Consider the following 17,565-nt stretch of genomic DNA (forward strand, 5'->3'; position numbering starts at 1 on the left):
CACATTTTTAATTGAGGCGCCGAGCAGAGGAGGAGTGGGGCTCCATGCGGCCGCATCGCTGGACCGTGGAGGTAAGTGTTTATTAAAAGTCAGCAGCTATGCTTTTTTGGAACTCTGCTTTAAGGATAAGTGTACTTTTTAACACACCAGTACCTCCCCCTTCAAGTTATATCACTGAGTAACTGGCTCAGATGAGCTGATGACCTTGTCCAGTAGCTGAGACCTGCAACAGGCAGTGTTATGGTTCTCTTCCAAATAGGCATAGCTGTGCAGTACTTAACATCAGGGTTTACTTCCTCTTTGATTCCCTGCAAAGGTAAAGCATAATGGACTACTATGCATCGCATAGTAGTCCATTATGTGTCACTTACCTGACACAGGAGCCAGCGAAGTCACAGCTGTCCCCTGTAGTCCGGAGCCTCCATCTTCTTGGTGGGTCTCGCTGCTCCGGCACTGTCATTCGTCGGAGCTGCGATGATGTCACTCCCGCGCATGCGCATGGGAGCCACCACTCGCAGCATATCGCCGTTAACTGCGGCGCGATCAGGGCGCATGCGCCGTAGACGGCAGCTCCTGTCTTTCGGCAAATATCTCCTAAACACTGTGTAGGTTTAGGAGATATTTCTTGGACCTACAGGTAAGCCTTAATCTAGGCTTACCTGTAGGTCAAAGTGGTTTGTAAGGGTTTACAACCACTTTAAAGCAGAATGGGCGCAGTCTATCCTGTACAGCTAGGGAAGCTGCCATTTTGGCCTCTGATCTGCAGTTGCCATACTGCTGACTATGTGATCGGCATTTTGACAACAGCCATTTGATGGCCTGACCATTGGTTGAGTGCTAACATAAACATGGTAGCTGTAATGGTCATCATTTCAGGCATGTTGTGAATGTAACTGTTTGAGACACAGTTTAACTAGTGGGTTTAGTCCCACTTCAAGCTACAGACTAGGCATTTGAATATACATGATCACTTTTGAAGCGGAGGATCAACCAATCTGAACAGCTCCCTTTCAACAGAGATCACTTGACAAAAGTTCTAGCTTTTGTGTGCAGCACTGGAATGAACATGGGGTGACACTTTCTCCAGAGGCGAGGAGCATTTTAGGTCTACCGGTGGTCTCTTCTGTTTTCGTCAAAACATAGAATTGCTGCTTGCTAAACTTTTTATAGTTTAGCTTTACTTTAACCACTTGCTTACTGGGCACTTAAACCCCCCTCAGTCCCAGACCAATTTTCAGCTTTCAGCGCTGATGCACTTTGAATGACAATTGCGCGGTCATACAACACTGTACCCAAATGAAATTTTTATCATTTTTTTCCCACAAATAGAGCTTTCTTTTGGTGGTATTTAGTTACAGCTGGGAGTTTTATTTTTTGCTAAACAAACAAAAAAAGATGCAAAAAAAATAAAAAAATCATGTTTTAATAGTTTGTTATAAAATTTTGCAAACGGGTCATTTTTCTCCTTCATTGAAGTGTGCTGATTAGGCGGCACTGATGGGCTGCACTGGTGGGCACTGATGGGCTGCACTGGTGGGCACTGATGGGCTGCACTGGTGGGCACTGATGGGCTGCACTGGTGGGCACTGATAGGCTGCACTGGTGGGCACTGATAGGCTGCACTGGTGGGCACTGATAGGCTGCACTGGTGGGCACTGATAGGCTGCACTGGTGGGCACTGATAGGCTGCACTGGTGGGCACTGATGGGCATAGTTAAGGCGGCACCGATGGGCAAAGATGGGCACAGATAAGATGGCACCGATGGGCAAAGATGGGCACAGATAAGATGGCACGGATGGGTGGCACGGATGGGCACTGATAGGTACCACAGATAGATGGGACTGATGGGCACTGATGGGTAGCACTGATGGGCGGCACTGATGGGCGGCACTGCTGGGCACTGATGGGCGGCACTGGGGTGCAGCACCTTTGAGGCAGATTGGGTGGCACTGTGGGTGGCACTATGGGCACTGACGGGGGGCACTTACTTTTGCTTTTATTTTACTTCAGGATGGCACTGCGGGAGGCAGGTGGGCACAGGCAGGTGGTCCCTTGTATTGATGGCCGTGATCGGGACTGATGTCCCCATCACGGCCGCCGGTGATCGGCTTTTTTTTTCTCTCCTCGCGCTGTCAGCGCGAGGAGGAATAATAGCCGATTACCGGCTCCGTTCTATCACATGATCAGCTGTCATTGGCTGACAGCTGATCACGTGATAAGGGGTCGGGATCGACCCCTTGCACGGATCGGTGATCAGGCGAGTCTCATAGACTCGCCGATCAGAGCGCGCCGCGCGCGCCCCTCGGGACGCGCAGGCCGCTCGTAACCGGGACGACGTCAATAGACGTAGTCCCGGAAATGTAGGTCCGCGCTAATGCCGTCATTTGGCAATAGCGCGGATCCGAAGTGGTTAAAGACGATCTTGAGCTGAAGATAGTTTGTTTTCTATTTTGAGAAAATTAGGGTTGTAAATCTGACTTTGTTCCATGTGCCAGTTCTGTGCCCTAAAGTTCTGTGCACTCAAGATCTCACACAGACGTACTGCTTCAGCCCCTTATGAATTGCAAACTTTTTCGTTTTGTATCAGAGTACATCTTACCAGGAAGTAAAGAGCCTTACAGCTTGGCCACTGATGGCAAGTTGCAAGAAAGATTGGAATCAGCAGTGCAAGAGAGCATGTAGCATTGACATTTTCTTTTGCGATTGTGCTAGGCCCTAAAATAGTGTTCTGTAAATGGTAAGCAACTTCACTACATTATATATTTACAGGTTTATATTCTTTGATTACAGTAATGAATATTCAAAATCTGACAAGCCCGACTTGAAGAAAGAAATTGAGAAAGAAGTTTCTGAACGGCTAGAAAAGGTAATTACTAAGGCTAGGTTCACACCTGTGCGTTTTTTAGTGTGTTTTGCAGAAACGCACTACAGTTCACTTAACCTTGTTTCCTATGGGAAACATTCACATCTTTTTTTCAACCGAGTTTTTGGAAAGGGTCAGACTTTCCTCCCCCCCCCCCCCCCACAATAGATTGCTCTTTGCGTGTAATAGACTTGAATGGACCCAGTTGCATTGGAGTGTTGCGTTTTTGTATGCATTTTGCAAGTTTTTTTTTCTCTAAAAGGAAAGGCTCCTTTCTCTTATATTCACCGACCGACACAGCTCCTCTCTGTAACTAAATGGGTTGTCAGCCCTATCACTCGAGATACTAGGCAAGTTTTAATACAACACTTCAGAACTTTTAGTTCCGCTCATGGGGTGGTCCCTAGGCCACCACCCCACAGCCTGCTAAGGCAGAACTCAGTTTTTTCCTTGCCTAGTGAGGATATAAGACCTAGGAACCCTGCGGGCCCATAGGTCCGTGTTGTGTTTTTTTATTTTATTTTTTTTGATGCAGAAGCTTGGCTTTTTGCGCAAGATGAACGATCCTGTGATCTTCTATCAACAGCCGGCTGGGCGACAGGCTGGTTCACTTATCCTTGTAGTCTCCCCAGTCTGGCCATCAAGCGTGTGCAGGTCGCAGCTAAGACTCGGCAGGCCATGACATACCTCAGCTCCAGAGGTGGTTGGTGAGCTTTATGCTCCGGGGTGTCCATATGACCAGGCTACTGATGTCTGCGTCACAGTATGCCAAGGCCAGTAGTCTTCCCTGTACTTATCAGGAGTTGACTACCGTGGAATGTCTCCCAGCTCCCCCTGCCTGGCAGGGTGGAGCAGCTGGGCATTCCCTGGGAGGTCGATTCGACTCTTCTCTCCCCTGTCCCTAACTCCCTCCTTCCCCCCCCCCCCCCTCGGGGGGGGGGGGGGGGGCTGAACATGTGCTGAGCGGTGTGTGTGTGTCTGGGCTCTCACCTGGTGTTTTTAGCTGTGCTGGATGCCTGTGTAGTCATGCCCCCGTGTTGGTGCAGCGCTGTGCCTGCCACATGTTCTCTCTAGTCCCTCATAGCGCTGTTCGGCGGCCATTTTAACTATGGGCAAGGGTCAGTCTGGCTTCAGTCAGCCATTTTCCTTGGGATTCCCTATTGAGAACACTGGCGGCCATTTTCTTGTAGCCGGACCACGCTTTTGTGCTCTATCAGCTGCCACTGTTTGGTCATCACAGGGCGCTGGGAAGGTTATCCTGTGTTCTGATCGCCCATCAATCGTTCACTGATCGTTCGACCGGCCGGTCACCGACACAGTTTTCTGCTATCTCTGCATCTGGGAGCGTTTGGGATCACCAGGCATTGCAGTAATACAGCACGGAACGGCCTAGGGTGGTGAGTCCAGCGGGTTAGAGCCCCTCAGCCAGCGGCAGCAGGAGGGCGGGACTGTCACTGTCCTAAGTCCCCTTCGGGTGGCAGACAGGGTAGGGTCAGCATGGCTTCAGAAACTGGTGTTTCTTCCCCCTGAAATCCAGGCAATTGCAACCGGCAGTCCTCAATTCGTTCGTTGCCAAGATTGAGGCAGTACCTGGGAAGAAAGGTGCTAAAAAGCGGCCCCTTTTGGGTCCCGCAAGCCAGCACATACACCTAAGGTGTTCCCGTATCTGACTTATTTTGATAAGTTCGTTTACAAGGAATGAGGTCACCCGCAATGGACCTTTTCGGTCCCCAAATACATGGCGGTGCGTTACCTCTTTGAGGAAAGCCTTCTCAAAAAATGGTCGGCACCTCCGGTCGTTGACCCCCCCCCAGTATCCAGGTTAAACAAAGTAACCACGATCCCGGTTGAGGGGACTCCTGCGTTCAAGGATCCCACAGACAGGAAGGCCGAGGCGGTGGCTTGTTCCTTGTTTACAGTTGTGGGGTCAGCCGTGCGACCTGTACTGGCATCCGCACTGGTGTTGCAGACACTGACTGAGTGGGCAAAAGTTTTGCACCGCGACTTGGGAGAGCAACAGGCCTCCCCTGTCTGCGTGGAACTAGCAGACCAACTAGTGCAAGGCCTTAAGTACGTCTGTGACTCGGCTCTGGATACTCTCCCTCTGTTATCCAGGGCTTCAGTGTCAGCTGTGGTGCTGAGGCGCCGGATTTGGCTGAAATGCTGGTCTGCTGACCAGGCATCCAAAAAAAGCCCTGACGGATCTTCCCTTCCTTGGCGACCGGCTCTTTGGAGCCTCGTTAGATGACATTATTAAAAATGCCACGGGTGGTAAGAGTACTCTACTCCCACAGGCCAGGTAGGCTAAGGAGCCACGCCACAAGCAAGGGCCCTCGTTTTCCACTCACAAGCAACTTTTTCGTCCGCCCGGTGCTTCGACAAAAACGTCCACAGCCCGACAGGATGACGGGCAAAAACGTCCCGCAAGCCTGCGAACAAAAGTGCTACCTCACGAAGGTTTGCCCCCACCCATGTCTCGGGTGGGGGGGTCGCCTTCGGAACTTTGCAGCCCAGTGGTCCTCCCGGTTATCCAACCAATGGGTCTGCGACCTGATTTCCACAGGCTACAAGATAGTTTCTCTCTTGGCCGCCAAACAGATTCTTCCCCTCCAGCATACCCGTATCCCCGGTTCGCCGGGAGGGGCGGTGAGGGACTGTCTGAATCAGGGGGTGATTGTACCAGAATCGGAACACTTCCAGGGATTCTACTCAAATCTGTTCCCAAGAAGTAAAGGGTACGTCCGATCTTGGACTTAAAAGCCCTCAATCACTTTGTAAAAGTGCAGAGGTTCAGAATGGAATCAGTTCGCTCAGTAGTCACTGCACTCCATCAAGGGGACTCCCTGGCGTCCTTAGACATCCAGGATGCGTACCTGCACATACCCATATGCCTTCGGCATCAAAAATGTCTGCGTTTGGCAGTCGGGGAAGCCCACTACCAGTTTGTGGCTCTTCTCTTTGGCCTGGCATCAGCCCCCCGAGTCTTTAGCAAAGTGCTGGCTCCAGTATTGGCGTTGCAGCGAAAACGCGGGATCGCAATCGTGGGCTACCTGGACGATCTCCTCCTGAGAGCAGCTTCCGCCTCTGAATTAGAGGAGGACGTGGCGATCACCATGCAGACCCTGCAAGAATTTGGGTGGCTGTTGAACCTAAAAAAGTCGGTGATTGTGCTGACCCAGCGTCTGGAGTACCTAGGTTTGCTATTGGACTCCAGGGAAGCAAGTTTTCTCCCTTCAGACAAATTGCAGACTCTCAGATCTGCGGTCAAAATACTGATGAACCGCAAGTGGTCGTCGCTCCGCTTTTGCATGCGAGTACTGGAACTCATGGTGGCCTCCTTCGAGGCAATACCTTATGCCCAGTTCCACACCAGAATACTGCAGAAGGAGATCTTGTTGAAATGGGACAAATCTCAGTTGTCCCTGGATCGACAGATCCAGGTGAGCCAGCCAGTCAGGGACTCTCTGATCTGGTGGTTGAGGTCCCCGGTGATTCAGTTCGGAACATCGCTCCTTCCTCTGAAATGGACGGTGATCACTACGGACGCCAGTCTATTCGGCTGGGGTGGAGTGATTGGGATTCAGTCGGCTCAGGGCCTCTGGTCGATGGAAGAATCTGAGTTGCCGATCAATCTGCTCGAATTGAGAGCGATCAGGCTATGCCTCCACACATGGTCGATGAGTCTTCAAGGGCATCCGATCAGGATACAGTCGGACAAAATCACATAAATTACATAAATCACCAAGGGGGAACAAGAAGCTGAGCTGCTGCTCGGGAGGTCGCTCATATACTTCGGTGGGCAGAGCGACACGTACCGGCCCTGTCGGCCATTTACATCCCGGGGGTGGAAAATTGGCAGGCGGACTATCTGAGTCGACAGATGCTGGACCCAGGAGAATGGGCATTGCATCTGGAGATATTCAGGCTGCTGTGCCTGAAGTGGGGCATACCAGATGTGGATCTATTGGCCTCCCGTCTCAATCGGAAGGACAAGAGATCCGTGGGCAGACGCACTGGTGGCTCCGTTGGATCAGTACCAGCTGATCTACGCTTTTCCTCCACTAAAACTGTTGCCACGTCTCCTTCGCAACGTGGAAGCCGAGGTGATTCCAGTAATCCTGGTTGCCCCAGATTGGCCTCAGCAGCCCTGGTACGCAGACCTGGTGCGTCTGGTGGCAGACGCTCCCTGGCGACTGCCGCTGCAAGAGGACCTCCTATCTCAGGGTCCAATCTTTCACCCTGCTTTACCATCGCTGGCTTTAACAGCTTTTCTCCAGCAAGGAGTAGACCAGACATTGGCATTGAGCACCACCAAGAGGAAAATCTCAGCCTTTTGCTGTCTTTTTTCAATGACCCCTAGCATCGCACTCCTTGGTGAGTACCTTTGTCCAGGGGGTACGACATGTCTCTCCGTTGCACCCTCCGTTGCCCCCATGGGATTTGAACCTGGTGTTGCCGGCGCTTCAAAAGCTGCCGTTTGAAAATATCGGGGAGATTCCCCTGTTGACTTTCCCAGAAAGTGGTCTTTCTAGTGGCATTACATCGGCCAGGAGGGTTTCAGAATTGGCAGCCTTGTCTGGCAAGTCGCCTTATCTGGTCATCCACAGGGATAAGGTGGACCGTCCTTTCTACCGAAGGTGGTCTTGGCTTTTCATGTCAATGAGGACATTGTATTACCATCATTGTGTCCTAAGACGAAGCACCCCAAACAGGTGGCCCTTCACGCTCTCGATGTGGTTAGGCCTCTGAAGGTGCATTTGTCTGCCATGGCTCCCTTTCGGAAGTCAGACTCGCTGTTTGTTTCGGTGGCTGGTCCAAAGAAGGGTATGGCTGTCTCGTCGGCCACCATTTCCAGGTGGATCAGACAGATTGTAGTACAAGCCTACGCCTTAAAGGGGCAGGTGCCCCCTTTCCGGTCATGGCCCACTCTACAAGGGCAATCGAAACCTCTTGGGCTTTCCGACACCAAGCGTCAGTTGCTCAGGTGTGTACTGCGGCGACCTGGTCGTCTGTCCATAAGTTCTACACGGTAGATGTCAGTGCATCGGCTGATGCCTGTTTTGGCCGCAAAGTTTTGCAGGCGGACGTTTAGTTGCAATTTCATGTGTAATCAATATTTTTTCCTGGTTTTTCCATAAAAACGCAATACTGTTTTGTTAATGCACTGTTGCATTACTTCCGCAAATGGTTGCGGTTTTGGGGATCTCTCCTGTTGAGGATACCCGGTTATGTGGTGGTGTTTTTTCCATACACTGCTGTGTTTTTTTTTTTTTTTTTTTTTTTTTTTTTTGTTTTTTTTTTTGTTTTTTTTTTGTGGGTTTAGTTTCACTAGTTCCCACTTGCCATGGTGGATGAAGTTTTTTTAATGCTGTTTTTCCCACCCCTCATTTGGCACTGCTCGGGGACGTCCCATTTAGTTACAGAGAAGAGCTGTGTCGGTCGGTGAATATAAGAGAAAATAGGATTTTTCTACTCGCCGTAAAATCCTTTTCTCTGTAATTCACCGACCGACACAGCACCCGCCCCTCCTTTTTCTCTTTGCGTTATACTGCTTGTTGACGTACTGAGTTCTACTTGAGCAGACTGTGGGATTGTGGCCTAGGGACCGCCCCATGGGCGGAATGAAAAGTTCCGAACTGTTGTATTACAACTTGCCTAGTATCTCTAGTGATAGGGCTGACAACCCATTTAGTTACAGAGAGGAGCTGTGTCGGTCGGTGAATTACAGAGAAAAGGATTATACAGTGAGTACAAAAATCCTATTTTTTTTTTTAAAGAGGAGTTAAACGTCCTTTTGCAAGTTGTACCTATAGGTAGGCCTAGAATAGGGCTTACCTCTAAGTACTGTAAATCTCTCCTAAACATGTGCCGTTTAGGAGATATTTACTGTATACTGCACCGATGTAATCGACACATGAGCTGCGAAGAAGCGCTTCTCCCTCGCAGTTTCTTCATGAGTGAGTGGCGTGACTGGCAGCCCCCACACATTCGCAGGAGTGACGTCACGTGGTTTCGGCCAGTCACAGAGCCATGGCCCCGGAAGGAAAATGGATGTGGCTAGCAGCGGGTACAGTGTGGGCTTCGTTTGCATTGCATACTAACAATGAACTGAGTATAGCCTCAAGTAAAATAAACACAATATACATAAGTACCATCATCCAAATTAATGAATATCAAGAAATGAGGGTTCTAGGGATGTCGGGCAGTTGCCGAAGCTGCTCCCTTTACCTCCGCACCCAAAAGGTTTTGTTGTATGGACTATATTGGCACTTAGTAGGAAAAACACAGAAAAATGTATTATAAAAATTACAAATTATTTAATAGAGACAAAAGAATTATACATAAAGACATTAACAGTATTAAAAACATACACTGCAGTTTAACAAACTACTGACGGGTTCCCCCATGAGGTCTCTGGAGGGGTATAGAAAAATTTCCTCTTACCGGTTTCGCTGAAAACCGCTTCTTCAGGAGGACAGCCTATGGAGTAGATAAGATATTTACATATAACACGATAAACACAGCAAATCGGTAATTATATGGCAAAAAGTTTTTTTTTTTTTTTTTTTACAATCAATCAAAAATGAGGGGATCAGTTCACCCACAAAGACTGAGGTAGTAGATCACAGGACCCATCGATTTACCCCCACGGCGGATGCGGGGGATTGTAATAGACTCTTCTAATTTTGAAAAAATACTAAAATTATCGTTAAGGTAAAGTGGTAGGTACACACCCAACCATGTGACACAGTGGTTGAAAAGAACCGAAGGTGAACTGGTTATGTGGAGGCTGGGGAAAGCAACATGAAAAATAGGGCCAAGTATCCCCAATGGATGACAAATAGGAAAGAAGACATAGGTGCAAGGGAAATGTAGAAAGGAGAGTCTGGGAGTGTGGGGGGGGGAGGGAACGACGGGGAATGTTAGGGGAAGGAAAAGTGGGGAATGTGAGGGGTTGGGAGGACAAGAGATGCTGGAGGGGGGGGGGGGGGGGAGGGAGGGAAAGTCGGCAAATAGAACGGTAAGGAAGGCTGGGAATATAGGGGAAGGGAAAGACGGGTGAACAGTGGCAGGAAATGTAGGGGAAGGGAGATCAAGGGATGTATGGAGAGGAAAGATATGGAATAGGGAAAGGGAGAATTGGGGTGTATAGGGGAAGGAGGGGAGGGGGGATGAAGGAAAAAGGGAAGGGAGAGAGGGAGGACAATAGAGAAAAAACAAAACCGGGAAGAAAAAAAAAAAGCATTGTGCAATGTGCATACTATCACATTTGAAACCTGCAAAGTAAAAGAAAGGAAGTAAAACCCATTAGGGTTTACTTCCTCTTTAACAAACTGTGGATAGCCGGTTGACCACTTGCTGACTGCCGTGTGTGTGTGTGTGTGTGTGTGTGTATGTATATGTATATATATATATATATATATATATAATTAGGGCTGAAACAACTAATCGATTAATCGATTATTAAATTAATCGATTACTATTTTCATAGTCGATTAATCGGCCAGTAACAAAATGGGGTTAAAAAAAACTAAAATTAGCCATTTATAGTACAAAAAGAGCAAATAATCGCTACTGTAAATATTACTTTCACAGTTCTACAGTAAAAAAGGGCTAATTTTAGGTTTTTTAACCCCATTATGTTACTAAACGTCTTAGGCCTGGTTCACATCTGTGTTTTTTGGTGCTTTTTGCAGAAATGCACTATGTTCACATCTGTACTTTTTTCAGCCGCTGCGTATTTAGAAAAGATTTGATCTCCGAGTCTGATATTTACCAAATTCACCCTTTAATAGTATATACAGTATATATCTTCTAATAGTATACACAGTATTTCTCCTCTAATAGTGGTATATATCTGCTAATAGTATATACAGTATATCTTCTAATAGTGGTATATACAGTATACTTACCATATAGTTATTTTTTTACCACTGCATACAGAGATATTTAAGAATAAATTGCCATTTTTTAAAAACTTTACATATTAGCTAAATTATGCACCACACTTTTTCTTAAGATTATTAATCGATTAATCGAAACAATAATCGGCCAACTAATCGATTATGAAAATAATCGTTAGTTGCAGCCCTTATATATATATACGTGTGTGTGTGTGTGTGTGTGTGTGTGTGTATAGAGAGAGAGATGTATATCACATGTCAGAAGCTAGCTGCCAAAACCCTGGTATTCTTTTTTGTGGGCGATTTGGCATTTGCTAAAAATGGTCCCGGCGGCGGATTCACCACTGGATCACTTTTAGGGGTCATTTTTTGCGACACTGCACTACGTTGCTTTAACTGACAATTTCGCGGCCTTGCAACGTTGTACCCAAACAAAATTTGTGCTCCTCAACCCCCCCCCCCCCACACACACACACACACACAAATAGAGCTTTCTTTTGGTGGTATTTGATCACCTCTGCCGATTTTTTGCACTATAAACAAAAAAGCATCCATTTTGAAAAACACACATTTTTTACTTTTTGCTATAATAAATATCCCAATTTATTTATTTTTCTTTTATTTTATTTTATTTTTTATTTTTTTATTTTTTATTTTTTATTTCAGTTTATGCAGATATGTAATCTACATATTTTTGGTAACAAAAAAAGTAAACTTTTTGCTATAATACATGTTCCACAAAAAAGTAAAAAAACAAAACAAATTTCTTATAAATTTAGGCCAATATATATTCTACATATTTTTGGTAAACAAAAAAATGCAATAAGCGTATATTGATTGGTTTGCGATAGTTATCACATCTACAAACTACAGAATAGGTAGATTTTTAGCGGGACTGCAACATTGTGGCGGACAAATCTGACCCCAACACTTTTTGGGGGACAGTGACATTTACATTGATCAGTGCTATAAAAATGCACTGATCAATGTATAAATGACATTCGCAGGGAAGGGGTTAACACTAGGGGCAATCCAGGGGTTAACGGTGTTCCCTGTATGTGTTCTAACTGTAGGGGGATGGGCTGCCAGGGACATGACAGATCCATGTTCCCGATCACTGGGAACAGAAGATCTGACATGTCGCCTGTCAGAATAGGGATCCGCCTTGTTTACAAAGGCAGATCCCTGTTCTGCCTCCGTGCACAACGATCGCCGCTAGACTCGCAGCACATGCCCACAACCTTGTCTGTACGGACCAACGTACAGGTACATTGGTTCACGCAGGAGAGCCGACCTGCCTCAGTAAAAGTGCGCAAGCTGGTCGGCAAGGGGTTACGTATCGCTTATGACATTTTTTTCAAAATAAACGTACTACAAATATGCTGGACAGAACTGCATGTGAATTGCATAGGAACATGCAGGATGATTCTGTGCGATTCACATGCAGCACCTAGTGTGAATGGGCACTGAATATGACAAACGGTTCATCTGCATGTAATTACTTATAGCTGTTATATGAAATGTTACCGTTTTTCTTTCTACAACAGGGTCGAACATCTGAGCAACTTTTGAAAATGCAAGCTGAGTAAGTTTGTCTGTTTTGCCTAAGGCTAAACTGTACATGATGATTTAAATTGTATTTATCTTCAATGTCAGAAAATTATCCTTTGTTTGCAGCATACCATGTGTCAAATTATGTGATGCTGATTAAATTCTTAAAGTGACACTAAACTGATTTAAAAAATCTATAAACGTATGTACACTAACGTAAAGTGCTTGTAAACCCTTACAGACCACTTTTTGCTACAGGTAAGCCTATAATGAGGCTTACCTGCAGCTACCCAGGATATCTCCTAAACCTGCACAGTTTAGATGTCCCCTGCATGTGCCAATGTCGCACATGTGCACTGAAGCAATGGCACGCATGCACAGGTGTGAGGTCATCGCGCCTCCAGGCAATCGCAGCGCCGGAGCCACGATGAGCGGGAGTGATGTCACCGGCCGATGCTGTGTAGGGTACCGCAGTGAGGGCTTCGATCTCAGGTGAGTATTACATAATGAGCTAGTATGCTATGCATACTAGCTCATTATGCCATTGTCTGCAGGTGTTAGTTTTTTTCAAAGTGGTTTTACAACCACTTTAAGGACCAAGCTTCTTTCTGAAATTTGGTGTCACACCGTATTTGCACAGCAGTCTTGCAAGCGCACTTTTTTTTGGGGGGGGGTAATACACTTTTTTAAATTAAAAAAATAAGACAACAGTAAAGTTGGCCCAATTTTTTTTATATTGTAAAAGATAATGTTATGCCAAGTAAGTGCATACCCAACATGTCACGCTTCAAAATTGTGCCTGCTCATGGAATGGCGACAAACTTTTACCCTTAATATCCATGGGTGACATTTAAAAAAATTCTACAGGTTGCATGTTTTGCGTTATAAAGGAGGTCTAGGGCTAGAATTATCACTCTCGCTCTACTAATCGTGGTAATACCTCACATGTGTGGTTTGAACACCATTTTCATATGTGGGAGCCACTCAGGTATGCGTTTGCTTCTGCATGTGAGCTCAGCGGAACGGGATGCGTTTTAAATTTTTTTATTTTTTACTTATTTTACCCATTTTATTTTATGTGCACTACTTGTTCCAAACAAACAAGTTGGGGGGGAGGAAATAAAACGTTTGAGACCTTACGAAGTACGTTACAAGCAGAAAAACAGCAAATATATATTACAGGGCCTTTAAGTAGTGGATATGTGTGTGGAATTTATTTATTTTTTGAGGCTACGGATAGTGCCGTTTATTGTCACTTTAAACCTCTGCCTTCCAAGCCATGGCTGTATCTTCTATATGTATACAGTGATGTATGAAATATGGCATGGCTAATCGGCATTTAACAAGCTTACAGATGCAAAAACATCAGTGAGCTTTCTAAATTTCTTTATCTCATCACAGGACACAGCATTTTTATATCCATTGCGATAGGATTATGCAACGGTGATGTTCACCTTATCTTGGACCTCCAAACACTCGGGAAGCTTCTCAAAGTGCAAAAATTCCAAATGGAATTGGTGTGCTCTGTGGTGGCCTTTCGCCAGCATCTGTGGATTGCAAAGTTGCTTACCTACACATTCTGATATTTCCACCTCACCAAAGGTTTGCAATGAAGAACTGTTCCTACCAGTTTGTTGGCCTGCCGATCAGTCTGTCCACAGCTCCCAGAGTGTTCACCAAGATCCTGATGCCGGTTCTGGAGTTCTTGCATTCCCGGGTATTCGTGTTATATAGGGTATCTGAATGGCTCACTTCTGGGGGAGCAATTTGTTTCTCTGCTGCAGGCCAATGGGTTTCTCATGGTGCACACTGTGAAGAGGTTTGGATGGGTTCTGAATATTCAGAAGTCTACTTTAATCCCAGCCCAGAGGTGTAATATCTGGGCCTGATCTTGGAATGTGCAATGCGGATTGTTTAAGCTTTGGTTTGCATCACAGTTTGTATACATTCTCTGACAGCTCTGCTACCACTGGTATTTCAGGTTTTTTGACCCATAGTTTCTGGAGGACTACCTAGAAACAAGGAAGTCAATATTTTAACTGAATATTTATGGTAAGCAGATCTTTTACATGTATATGTCAAATAACATTTGCAAAGACTACCCATTCCCTTTTTAAAACAATGTCAGGCTTAACCTTCTTTCTTCTGGGTCTAGACCAACCACAGGCATTCTCTTGGTGGGTCACTAATGGGTTTTCACACATTCAACATTTTGTAACCGCCAGATCACTTTCCCAAATGTGCTTTGCTTCAGGAGACCCATGACATGCCAGAAGCTGAGCTCTTTAGTTACCTCAACCTTCAGCATTGGCTTGCCTCACTGCACAGGACTTCTACGTTCCAGAAAACTGCATTGGAACATACCTGCCGGCACTCCCCGGATCCCCAGGCCTCATCTCTGCGCTCTCTCAATACTGGTTCATCCCCTACTTCTCTCACCTATGTAGCTCAATGCAAATGAGACTTGGCAACTGAGATAGACTTGGTGGACTGTAGTGGGGCCTGGTCTTCTGTGGCCAAATGCTTGTTTAATACAGCCACCTTGGCGGCAGCATATAAGGTGCTCCTATGTTGGTATTGGGTCCCTGCTTGCATTGTCCATACCAATTCATCCTACAGTGACTGCTGTTTCTGGTATTGTGGTCAGTGAGGTGATGATATACATAAGGAAAGAAAAAGATCCTGGACGGCCGCACACCATAGAAGGCATCTTTAGTGATATGAAGAAATAAAATCCAAATGCAGTCACCTCATGTACAGGGAGGAACAGGAAAATAGCTAACGCGTTTCATGCCCTATCATGGTGCTTATTCTTAGCTGAATATGTGATGTTATACATATATTGTGGAAGTGTCCTAATTGGCTTCTATTCTCATGTATTTGGCCTCCTTTTCATGGTTTCACCTGCCCCATACCAAAAGAAGCCAAGTTTGCCTTAATACACTGTCCAGTTCCAGACCTGTTCACTTATCAACAGAATCTTGCCTCATATCTATTTCTGTCAGCCAATAGAACGATTGTTCAAGTCTGGAAAAAAACATCTGTCGCATTTCACAGGGCAAGAGATCGCATGACCCCGCTGATGCTTAATGAACAGCTGTCGAGAATCCGCAACTCTCATGCCAAGTTCCTCGACATTTTATCATATACCTTTCCCCCAGCCAGCTTGGGCCGCCTGTGACGGATGGTCCAGATGCTCCTGAACCCTTACTTTTTTTCCATCTCTTGGCCTCTATCCTCCTGGCCTCCCTTTCTTCCCTAGACTCCCCCTATCCCTTCTCTATCTCCCTACTTGGTAAGTGAGCGAACGCATTTCCACTTCACATTTCCACCGAACTTTCTTCTGATCCACTCCTTTTCAGTTCAATTTAAGCTGTATATTGCACCACCTTTTGGATTTTGATGGGCCCAGGGGATGCCCTGAAGTTGTGGGGAACCTCTCCGGGACCCCTTGGTCCTTATGGTTTCATTAACACTTCTATTTACTGCTGTTGTGTTGGCTCTCATTTTTTCTGTCTGTGGCGCCTTATTTTTGCCCCCCTTATGAGCTATCCTGTTTGAGCCTTAATGCTAGCCCCTGCATGGGTGTAACTTTTGCATGTTAACCACTTGTTAAAACCAAATAAAAACTATTGAAATCAATGTAAGGCTTATGTAATATTTCACAAGAGTCAAAAGTCTAGTTGATGAAATTTTGTGACCGTTGTTTTACATTAGTGTGACACATATGCAAGGTGTTCCGGCACTTAGGAATTTTTTATTTATTTAGAATGACCCCTTCCTCCTCAAAGGGAATTTGTCAGGAAGTAATGTGGGGGCTGGGGGGAAAAAAACACATCTTACAAGGTAGAATCCATATTTCTGATTTCTTCCTTGGTACATTAAAACCTTGGATTGCGAGCATAATTCGTTCCAAAAACATGCTTCTAATCCAAAGCACTTATATCAAAGCAAATTTCCCCATAAGAAATAATAGAAACTCAAATGATTTGCTCCACAACCATTTACTCATAGGTCCTTCAGTTTATCGTCCATATAAAAAGATTATAGCAATGTGAAAAGTTGTGTAACCATAAAATGTCTATCCACAAATGGCAGGGGATTAGAAGCAAAATCCAGCAGGAGCTACAGAGTGTAAAAAAGAGAGGCGCCTCAAAGTGTAGCAATATGGTTACATTTAATGAAGGTACAACATTTCGCACCTCGCATGGTTGATGATTAAAAGGCACAACTAAGTATGCATGCATCCGGGGTAAAGCTGTCCACATAGACCATCCTCCGCACCGCCTGCTCTCACCACTGTCAGTCTGCAATCATGACCAGAAAGACTACCCTGCAGCAGAGCGATTTGAAAGGGTGGCTTGAACAGCTCGTGGAGCACAGAGTGGAAGGGATAATCTCGATGGCGGTAAAGGAAAATGGTTTGTGGACAGCTTTACCCCAGATGCCTGCATACTTAGATGTGCCTCTTTTTAACCACTTCAATACCAGACACTTTCGCCCCTTCCTGCCCAAGACAATTTTCAGCTTTTAGTCGCACTTTGAATTACAATTGCGTGGTCATGCAACAGTGTAGCCAAACTATATTTCTCTTACGTTCACTGACTGACACAGCTCCTTTACTTAGACCATCGGGTTGTTGCGCCACCTTCAGGAGAGGACTAGGCAGAACATGTACAACAAAACCAGAACTTTCTAGTGCCGCCCAAGAGGCGGTCTCTTAGGTAACAACCCCCAAGCCTGCATACTCCAGCCTTAGTTTTTTTTTTTTTTTTTTTTTTCTGCCTAGTGAAGAAGGACCTAGGAACCCTGCTGGCCCATGGGTCCGTGAATTTTTTTTCTGCAGAAGTTTGTTTTTTGCGCCAATATTTAGATCCTGTGATCTGCTATCAACAGCTGGCTGGGTGACAGGCTGGATACCCTTATCCTTGTAGTCTCCCCAGCCTGGCCAGCGAGCGTGTGCAGACCAGAGCTCTGCGCTGGGTGGGCCACGTCATGCCCCCAGGCTCCAGGGGCTGCCGGTGAGCTTAATGCTCCGGGGCACACATATGACCGGGCTGCTGATCCAGTGTGCTGAGCCAGCAGCCACTGATCGGAGTGTGGGTCTGTGATGGAATTTTCCCCAGCTTGTCAGGACTGGTAAGTACAGCTCTCCCTGCCTTGGTGGGGCTGAGCAGCTGGGCATTCCCTGGGAGGACGATTCGGGGGCCCCTTCTCTCCCTGTCTCTCTCCCCCCCCCCCCCCCC

General features: G+C 46.3%; 1 protein-coding gene across 2 annotated transcripts in view; it reads left to right on the top strand.

The window, feature by feature from the left end:
- Positions 1 to 17,565, top strand: part of KIF15 (kinesin family member 15) — a 162,934-nt gene that overhangs the window by 131,612 nt on the left and 13,757 nt on the right. For both annotated transcript variants that reach the window (XM_077491569.1, XM_077491570.1), the window contains exons 31-32: positions 2,792 to 2,867; positions 12,316 to 12,353. In XM_077491569.1, coding sequence (XP_077347695.1) covers positions 2,792 to 2,867; positions 12,316 to 12,353 — 114 coding nt within the window. The remainder of the gene's footprint in view (positions 1 to 2,791; positions 2,868 to 12,315; positions 12,354 to 17,565) is intronic.

This window comes from Lithobates pipiens, unplaced genomic scaffold, assembly GCF_037356315.1.
Source record: "Lithobates pipiens isolate NorthernLeopardFrog02 unplaced genomic scaffold, aLitPip1_a1.2 Scaffold_19, whole genome shotgun sequence".
Taxonomy (NCBI): domain Eukaryota; kingdom Metazoa; phylum Chordata; class Amphibia; order Anura; family Ranidae; genus Lithobates; species Lithobates pipiens.